At 43.2% G+C, this 10725-nt stretch overlaps 1 protein-coding gene across 1 annotated transcript; it reads left to right on the plus strand.

Annotated features, from left to right (window-relative positions):
• Positions 1 to 5038: 5038 nt before the first annotated feature.
• LOC141096792 (uncharacterized) lies at positions 5039 to 9657 on the plus strand. The gene is made up of 2 exons (XM_073583603.1): positions 5039 to 6415; positions 8704 to 9657. The coding sequence occupies exons 1-2, from the start codon at positions 5090 to 5092 to the stop codon at positions 8776 to 8778; spliced, it is 1401 nt and encodes a 466-aa protein (XP_073439704.1). The 5' UTR covers positions 5039 to 5089; the 3' UTR covers positions 8779 to 9657.
• The last annotated feature ends 1068 nt before the right edge of the window (positions 9658 to 10725 follow it).

Consider the following 10725-nt stretch of genomic DNA (forward strand, 5'->3'; position numbering starts at 1 on the left):
CAGAGGACACTATGGAGAGTGTATATATGTATATAGACAGTGTATATGATGTGTACAGCAGAGGACACTATGGATAGTGTATATATGTATATAGACAGTGTATATGATGTATACAGCAGAGGAGACTATTGAGAGTGTATATATGCATATAGTTGGTGTATATGGTGTATACAGCAGAGGACACTATGGAGAGTGTATATATGTATATAGACAGTGTATATGATGTATACAGCAGAGGACACTATGGAGAGTGTATATATGTATATAGTCAGTATATACGGTGTATACAGCAGAGGACACTATGGAGAGTGTATATATGTATAGAGTCAGTATATATGATGTATACAGCAGAGGACACTATGGAGAGTGTATATATTTATATAGTCAGTGTGTATGGTGTATACAGCAGAGGACACTATGGAGAGTGTATATATGTATATAGTCAGTATATATGGTGTATACAGCAGAGGACACTATGGAGAGTGTATATATGTATATAGACAGTGTATTTGATGTATACAGCAGAGGACACTATGGAGAGTGTATATATGTATATAGTCAGTATATATGGTGTATACAGCAGAGGACACTATGGAGAGTGTATATATGTATATAGTCAGTGTGTATGGTGTATACAGCAGGGGACACTATGGAGAGTGTATATATGTATATAGTCAGTGTGTATGATGTATACAGCAGAGGACACTATGGAGAGTGTATATATGTATATAGTCAGTGTGTATGGTGTATACAGCAGAGGACACTATGGAGAGTGTATATATGTATATAGACAGTGTATATTATGTATACAGCAGAGGACACTATGGAGAGTGTATATATGTATATAGTCTGTGTGTATGGTGTATACAGCAGAGGACACTATGGAGAGTGTATATATGTATATAGTCAGTGTGTATGGTGTATACAGCAGAGGACACTATGGAGAGTGTATATATGTATATAGTCAGTGTGTATGGTGTATACAGCAGAGGACACTATGGAGAGTGTATATATGTATATAGACAGTGTATATTATATATACAGCAGAGGATACTATGGAGAGTGTATATATGTATATAGTCAGTATATATGATGTATACAGCAGAGGACACTATGGAGAGTATATATATGTATATAGACAGTGTATATTATGTATACAGCAGAGGACATTATGGAGAGTGTATATATGTATATAGACAGTGTATATTATGTATACAGCAGAGGACACTATGGAGAGTGTATATATGTATATAGTCAGTATATATGATGTATACAGCAGAGGACACTATTTAGAGTGTATATATGTATATAGTCAGTATATATGATGTATACAGCAGAGGACACTATGGAGAGTATATATGTATATAGTCAGTATATATGATGTATACAGCAGAGGACACTATGGAGAGTGTATATATGTATATAGTCAGTGTATATGATGTATACAGCAGAGAACACTATGGAGAGTATATATGTATATAGTCAGTATATATGATGTATACAGCAGAGGACACTATGGAGAGTGTATATATGTATATAGTCAGTATATATGATGTATACAGCAGAGGACACTATGGAGAGTGTATATATGTATATAGTCAGTGTATATGATGTATACAGCAGAGGACACTATGGAGAGTGTATATATGTATATAGTCAGTGTGTATGATGTATACAGCATAGGACACTATGGAGAGTGTATATATGTATATAGTCAGTGTGTATGGTGTATACAGCAGAGGACACTATGGAGAGTATATATGTATATAGTCAGTATATATGATGCATACAGCAGAGGACACTATGGAGAGTGTATATATGTATATAGTCAGTGTGTATGGTGTATACAGCAGAGGACACTATGGAGAGTGTATATATGTATATAGTCAGTATATATGGTGTATACAGCAGAGGACACTATGGAGAGTGTATATATGTATATAGACAGTATATATGATGTATACAGCAGAGGACACTATGGAGAGTGTATATATGTATATAGTCAGTGTGTATGGTGTATACAGCAGAGGACACTATGGAGAGTGTATATATGTATATAGACAGTATATATGATGTATACAGCAGAGGACACTATGGAGAGTGTATATATGTATATAGTCAGTGTGTATGGTGTATACAGCAGAGGACACTATGGAGAGTGTATATATGTATATAGACAGTGTATATTATGTATACAGCAGAGGAGACTATGGAGAGTGTATATATGTATATAGTCAGTGTGTATGGTGTATACAGCAGAGGACACTATGGAGAGTGTATATATGTATATAGTCAGTGTGTATGATGTATACAGCAGAGGAGACTATGGAGAGTGTATATATGTATATAGTCAGTGTGTATGATGTATACAGCAGAGGAGACTATGGAGAGTGTATATATGTATATAGTCAGTGTGTATGATGTATACAGCAGAGGAGACTATGGAGAGTGTATATATGTATATAGACAGTGTATATTATGTATACAGCAGAGGAGACTATGGAGAGTGTATATATGTATATAGTCAGTGTGTATGGTGTATACAGCAGAGGACACTATGGAGAGTGTATATATGTATATAGTCAGTGTGTATGGTGTATACAGCAGAGGACACTATGGAGAGTGTATATATGTATATAGTCAGTATATATGATGCATACAGCAGAGGACACTATGGAGAGTGTATATATGTATATAGTCAGTGTGTATGGTGTATACAGCAGAGGACACTATGGAGAGTGTATATATGTATATAGTCAGTATATATGGTGTATACAGCAGAGGACACTATGGAGAGTGTATATATGTATATAGACAGTATATATGATGTATACAGCAGAGGACACTATGGAGAGTGTATATATGTATATAGTCAGTGTGTATGGTGTATACAGCAGAGGACACTATGGAGAGTGTATATATGTATATAGACAGTATATATGATGTATACAGCAGAGGACACTATGGAGAGTGTATATATGTATATAGTCAGTGTGTATGGTGTATACAGCAGAGGACAATATGGAGAGTGTATATATGTATATAGACAGTGTATATTATGTATACAGCAGAGGACACTATGGAGAGTGTATATATGTATATAGTCAGTGTGTATGATGTATACAGCAGAGGACACTATGGAGAGTGTATATATGTATATAGACAGTGCATATTATGTATACAGCAGAGGAGACTATGGAGAGTGTATATATGTATATAGACAGTGTATATTATGTATACAGCAGAGGACACTATGGAGAGTGTATATATGTATATAGTCAGTGTGTATGATGTATACAGCAGAGGACACTATGGAGAGTGTATATATGTATATAGACAGTGTATATTATGTATACAGCAGAGGACACTATGGAGAGTGTATATATGTATATAGACAGTGTGTATGATGTATACAGCAGAGAACACTATGGAGAGTGTATATATGTATATAGACAGTGTATATTATGTATACAGCAGAGGACACTATGGAGAGTGTATATATGTATATAGTCAGTGTGTATGGTGTATACAGCAGAGGACACTATGGAGAGTGTATATATGTATATAGACAGTATATATGATGTATACAGCAGAGGACACTATGGAGAGTGTATATATGTATATAGTCAGTGTGTATGGTGTATACAGCAGAGGACACTATGGAGAGTGTATATATGTATATAGACAGTATATATGATGTATACAGCAGAGGACACTATGGAGAGTGTATATATGTATATAGTCAGTGTGTATGGTGTATACAGCAGAGGACACTATGGAGAGTGTATATATGTATATAGACAGTGTATATTATGTATACAGCAGAGGACACTATGGAGAGTGTATATATGTATATAGTCAGTGTGTATGATGTATACAGCAGAGGACACTATGGAGAGTGTATATATGTATATAGACAGTGTATATTATGTATACAGCAGAGGAGACTATGGAGAGTGTATATATGTATATAGACAGTGTATATTATGTATACAGCAGAGGACACTATGTCATGATTTGCAGTCTTGCCCTGTCCTGTATTTTGTATAATATGTCATTTAACTTTCCTCTGGTTCATTTGCTGTAAATTAACCATGTCTCCTTCCCCCAATACTTGCAATGTCTTGTGATGTACCTGGACCATAATCTAATTTAGGCTTGTGTCAACAGCTAGTGGAACTTTGGCTATTGTTTTCCTAAGCAGAAGATAACCTACAATACACATCCTGTAGACTAAGTGGAGCCCTTACATTTCTAGAATCTTCTGATGGACCAAACCATTGAATAGTAGGTGTGACCCCTACCCCCCTTCAGATGGACTGATCCCAGGAGCCCTGACAATACATTCTTGCTTTAAGATCAGATGTGAGTTGGATGCTAAAAGAGAAGGACGAGGCTGTCTGAGGAAGCTTCGGCCTCTGTGTGATCGTGGTGGATTTCTGGGACTCTTAAAGGACTATGGTTTTGTGATCTGGCACAAGGATTGTCGGGAGGTGCCCCGAATCAGTTTCCTGTGGACTTATTTTGGGACTCTGCAAATTACCTTCGTGTTGTTCCTGTTTTTTGGTCAATAAATCTGTTGGATTATTCCCAGGCCTGTTGTCCCTCCTTGCTCTGGAGAATACTCCCGTCACAAACTGGTGGCAGCGGTGGGATCAGAGCAGAAGGAATGGAGGACAACGGCCCATCGACATCTGGAACCAGCACCGCAGAGTACAAGAACTGGACTGCGGTGAACCTACAAACAAAGGCCCGTGAACTGGGAGTCAGCTACAAGGGACTCTCCAAGGAGCAGCTGATTGAGGCTTTGGAAGCAGTTCACCTGCAAGATGATGCTGAGGAAGGATCCTCACAGCAAAGAGAGGAAAGGCGGCAGTCGGAGGTAAATACCCAAAAAAGTCAGTGGGTTGTGTGGTACGAGGAGGAGATGGCCTTGCTGGGAGAAGAGGCTACCATAGAAGATAAGAGGGAGGTCATGCGCACAGCCAAGGAGAGGCAGCGCAGGATGGAGGAGAGGGCAATGCTGGAGAGGGAGATCACTTTGGAGGCAGCGAGAAGCTCCAGACAGACTGTACCCACAGCATCCCCCATGAGGGAACTCCCCAGAGTGTCCCGCAAAGACTTCAAGCCGTTTAATGAGGCTTCCGGTGACATTGAGGGCTTCTTCCTGGACTTTGAGCATCAGTGTCGATTAATGGAAGTCCCGGAAAGGGAGCGCGTCCGACATCTTGTGGGGCTCTTAGAGGGTGGAGCTGCCGCAGCCTATAGAGCTATGGACCCTCGGTTGAACTGTGAGTATACGGAGATTAAACAGACTATTCTAGAACATTATGCTGTGACCCCAGACACTTACAGGACTCAGTTCCGTACTTTAGCCTGTGATGAGGAAGTGTCCTTCAAGATGTATGCTCACAAACTCAAACATATATGTCATCGCTGGCTGGAGGCAGAGGAGGCAATAACCTGGGAAACGTTCCTGCAGGTCATCCTAAAAGAGCAGTTTTATTTTAAGTGCCCCGCTGAGATCCGGGAATGGGTGCGTGAAAGGAGACCAGCAACAGTGGAGGAAGCTGCAGCTCTAGCTGATGAGGCTCTCACCATCAAGCCTCAGTGGAAAAAATTACTACTCAGGGAGAAAAACACTACCAGCCCCCCAACGCTGGCGGCCCCTGGTCCTTCTGCCTCCAATATTCACCATCCCACTAGACCATCAACTCATGGTGACCTTCGTGTGACTGTGCCTCGCATTACTCCTGCTCCACCTTTGGGACTACGACGTGGAGGAAGAATCCCAGAGCGCAGATGCTATGGATGTGGGCAGCCCGGGCATATGCAATTCCAATGTCCAGGTGTACGGAGGCAGAACACCTACAGACCGCCTTTGCCTGTTCATTATCTACAGACCCCCTCACCTGGAGAAGAGATGGATTCAGTGCCTGAGGACTTGCCAAGTGACTCTGATATCCTGGCTTCCCTACCAGGAGTCTATGGGGTGCGAGCCCCAGCCACCTGTTCTTCTGATCTTCAGCACAAACATCTACAGGAGGTCGTGCTGGATGGTCAAAAAGTTGTTGGCTTCCGTGACACTGGGGCTTTTCTCACCATAGCCGATCCCCGAGTAATTCAACCAGAAGCAATTCAAAAGGGACCAGGAATTGCCATTGAATTGGCTGGAGGTACCCAGAGATATATTCCAAGAGCGAGTGTGACCCTGGATTATGGCTTTGGGGCCAAACAATGCATGGTCGGTGTGATGAGCGGCCTCCCTGCAGACGTTCTTCTAGGAAATGATGTGGGGAATCTTCATTGCCACTTTGTCGGTGCGGTAACCCGAAGTCAAGCCAAGAGAGCAGCAAATGTGGACGTGTACAACCCATCCATGGAAATGAGGCCACCAGAACTGCCGTCACAGCCGGTGAGTGATTCTTCTTGTGGGGATAATATGAATGTTACCTGGGATAAAGTTCAGTTTAGACAAGAAGTGGAGACTGACCCCACCCTAGCTAGTTTTAGAGCTCGAGCTGAAATAGGGCAGCTAGGGGAGAATGGAGAAAGAATTATCAGAGAAAATGGACTTCTGTATCGGGTTACCAATGCCGACTCCCTAGATAAGCCCTGGACTTATAGCAAACAGCTGATTGTTCCTCAGAAATACAGAATTCCCCTATTACACCTTGCTCATGATATTCCTACTGCTGGCCATCAAGGCAAAACCCGCACCGAGAGGCGATTGACTCAATCTTTCTATTGGCCTGGGATTTCCCAAGCAGTGGCGCATTTCTGCCGAACTTGCGACATATGTCAGCGTAGAGGGCGACCCGGAGATCACCCAAAGGCACCCCTGCAACCGCTCCCTATAATAGAAGAACCCTTTCAAAGAGTAGCTGTTGATATCATTGGACCTCTGGCTAAACCAAGTAAATCTGGAAAGCAGTACATTCTCACTGTTGTGGACTATGCCACCCGATATCCAGAAGCGGTGGCCTTGTCAAGTATTTCTGCAGCCAAGGTGGCCGAGGCCCTGGTTACCATTTTCACCAGAGTAGGATTTCCCAGTGAGATCTTGTCGGACCAAGGCTCCCAGTTCATGTCAGAGCTGGTCCAGTGTCTGTGGCGCACCTGTGGAGTACGAGCGATCCGCACGACCCCGTATCATCCCCAAACAAATGGACTTTGTGAACGATTTAATGGCACTCTGAAGAATATGCTGAGGGCCTTCACTGACAGAGATTCAAACTGGGAGAAGTACCTACCCCATCTCTTGTTTGCCTATCGGGAAGTTCCCCAGGAGTCCACTGGGTTCTCCCCCTTTGAACTACTCTTTGGAAGAAAGGTCCGAGGACCCTTAACCCTGCTCAAGGAATACTGGGAGGGGCAAGTTGAAGATACAGGGGCCCCTGTTGTCCCTTATGTCCTAAAGCTGCGAGAAACCCTGGCCCAACTTGCTAGTTTTGCCCAGAGTCATGTGCGGATGGCTCAAACCAGACAGAAGACATGGTATGACCGTAAAGCACGCTACCGGGAGTTTGTAGAAGGACAACAGGTCTTAATGATTGTTCCCCATCGGCAGAATAAACTGCAGACAACATGGGAGGGTCCCTTCCGGGTTCTCAGAAAACTGAATGACACCAATTACCTTCTTGCTTTAGATGATCAGGGGCTAAGACAAAAGACTGTCCATGTGAATATGATTAAGGAGTACCATGACCGGACCCTTCCAATGATAGCAAGCTGTCGGCTAGCTTCAGAGGACGGTCAAGAGGATGAGGACTCCCTACCTGATCTCGTGGAAGCAGCGAGAGCCCCATCCACTGTGGAACAGGTTCCTCTGGGAGATCACCTGGATTCCTTACAGAAAAACCAGATGCTGGGAGTGCTTCAACAGAGACGTGCTGCTTTCTCATCCCAACCAGGCCGAACCACCGTCACCCAACATCATGTGGACACTCAGGGCATCCGTCCCATACAACAGGCTCCTTACCGGGTACCTGAATCAGTTCGAAACACCATGCAGCACGAACTGGAGGAGATGCTACAGCTTGGGGTAATCCAGGCCTCCCATAGCCCTTGGGCCTCTCCTGTGGTGTTAGTACCCAAGAAGGATGGGAGTACTCGATTTTGTGTGGACTATCGACGACTAAACGACCATACCGTCAGTGATCCTTACCCAATGCCTCGTATTGACGAACTTCTAGACCGACTGGCTGGATCCCGATATGTCACTATCTTTGATCTCAGTAAGGGATACTGGCAAATCCCTCTGACGGAGGAGGGGAGAGAACGGTCCGCTTTTATAACCCCCTTTGGTCTGTATGAATTCCTAAATATGCCCTTTGGAATGAAGAATGCCCCGGCCACCTTCCAGAGAATGGTGGACCAGATCCTCCGGGGATGTGGTGACTTTGCTTGTGCCTACTTGGATGATATCGCTTTCTTCAGCCAGACGTGGGAGGAACATCTGAACCAAGTAGCCGTTATTCTTGACCTGCTTCTTGCAGCAGGCCTAACCATTCGACCAGATAAATGCCAATTGGGGATGGGTGAAGTCCAGTACCTAGGGCATAGAGTAGGAGGAGGGAAGCTCCGTCCCGAACCTGCCAAAATCCAGGCTATTAGAGACTGGCCTGTACCCCAAACTAAGAAACAAGTTATGGCTTTTTTGGGCACTGCCAGTTATTACCGAAAATTTGTTTCTCATTTCAGCACTGTGGCCAAGCCTCTTACCGACCTGACCAAGAAAACGATGCCCCGGCTGGTGATCTGGACTCCAGCCTGTGATGAGGCTTTTAACCAGCTGAAGGACGCTCTGGTCTGTGACCCTGTTCTGGCTGCTCCAGACTACAAGAGGAGATTCATTGTGCAGACGGACGCCTCTGCTTATGGACTGGGAGCTGTCCTCAGCCAGGTGAATGCAGCTGGGGACGAGCACCCCATTGCCTACCTCAGCCGGAAACTGCTGGACCGAGAAGTGGCCTATGCAACTGTTGAAAAAGAATGTCTGGCTGTAGTGTGGGCCCTTAGGAAACTAAGGCCGTATCTGTATGGACGAGAATTCACTGTCATTACTGATCACAATCCCCTCACCTGGCTGAACAGAGTCTCTGGGGACAATGGACGCTTACTACGATGGAGCCTGGCACTGCAGCCCTATAACTTTACCATACAGTATAGAAGAGGCAGCCAACACCAAAATGCAGATGGACTGTCCAGGCAAGAGGAGCCCTGAGTCCTGTCAGCCATGCCTGTGTGTACTTAACCAGTGACCTGTAGAGGTCCCTAGTACGTACACAAATTGGGAGGGGAAGGGATTGTCATGATTTGCAGTCTTGCCCTGTCCTGTATTTTGTATAATATGTCATTTAACTTTCCTCTGGTTCATTTGCTGTAAATTAACCATGTCTCCTTCCCCCAATACTTGCAATGTCTTGTGATGTACCTGGACCATAATCTAATTTAGGCTTGTGTCAACAGCTAGTGGAACTTTGGCTATTGTTTTCCTAAGCAGAAGATAACCTACAATACACATCCTGTAGACTAAGTGGAGCCCTTACATTTCTAGAATCTTCTGATGGACCAAACCATTGAATAGTAGGTGTGACCCCTACCCCCCTTCAGATGGACTGATCCCAGGAGCCCTGACAATACATTCTTGCTTTAAGATCAGATGTGAGTTGGATGCTAAAAGAGAAGGACGAGGCTGTCTGAGGAAGCTTCGGCCTCTGTGTGATCGTGGTGGATTTCTGGGACTCTTAAAGGACTATGGTTTTGTGATCTGGCACAAGGATTGTCGGGAGGTGCCCCGAATCAGTTTCCTGTGGACTTATTTTGGGACTCTGCAAATTACCTTCGTGTTGTTCCTGTTTTTTGGTCAATAAATCTGTTGGATTATTCCCAGGCCTGTTGTCCCTCCTTGCTCTGGAGAATACTCCCGTCACACACTATGGAGAGTGTATATATGTATATAGTCAGTGTGTATGATGTATACAGCAGAGGACACTATGGAGAGTGTATATATGTATATAGACAGTGTATATTATGTATACAGCAGAGGACACTATGGAGAGTGTATATATGTATATAGACAGTGTGTATGATGTATACAGCAGAGGACACTATGGAGAGTGTATATATGTATATAGACAGTGTATATTATGTATACAGCAGAGGACACTATGGAGAGTGTATATATGTATATAGTCAGTGTGTATGGTGTATACAGCAGAGTACACTATGGAGAGTGTATATATTTATATAGTCAGTGTGTATGGTGTATACAGCAGAGGACACTATGGAGAGTGTATATATGTATATAGACAGTGTGTATGATGTATACAGCAGAGGAGACTATGGAGAGTGTATATATGTATATAGTCAGTGTGTATGGTGTATACAGCAGAGGACACTATGGAGAGTGTATATATGTATATAGTCAGTGTGTATGATGTATACAGCAGAGGAGACTATGGAGAGTGTATATATGTATATAGTCAGTGTGTATGGTGTATACAGCAGAGGACACTATGGAGAGTGTATATATGTATATAGACAGTGTATATTATGTATACAGCAGAGGAGACTATGGAGAGTGTATATATGTATATAGACAGTGTGTATGATGTATACAGCAGAGGACACTATGGAGAGTGTATATATGTATATAGACAGTGTGTATGATGTATACAGCAGAGGACACTATGGAGATTGTATATATGTATATAGTCAGTG

The sequence above is a fragment of the Dendrobates tinctorius genome, unplaced genomic scaffold (assembly GCF_039654945.1).
Source record: "Dendrobates tinctorius isolate UK_male_01 unplaced genomic scaffold, ASM3965494v1 ptg000079l, whole genome shotgun sequence".
NCBI lineage: Eukaryota > Metazoa > Chordata > Amphibia > Anura > Dendrobatidae > Dendrobates > Dendrobates tinctorius.

Excerpts from the sequence above, each read along its gene's own strand:
- LOC141096792 (XM_073583603.1), top strand. The coding sequence starts at position 5,090 with ATGAGGGAACTCCCCAGAGTGTCCCGCAAAGACTTCAAGCCGTTTAAT. Across the intron at positions 6,416-8,703 it reads CAGAACTGCCGTCACAGCCG|CACTGTGGCCAAGCCTCTTA; the intron begins GTGAGTGATTCT and ends TTCTCATTTCAG.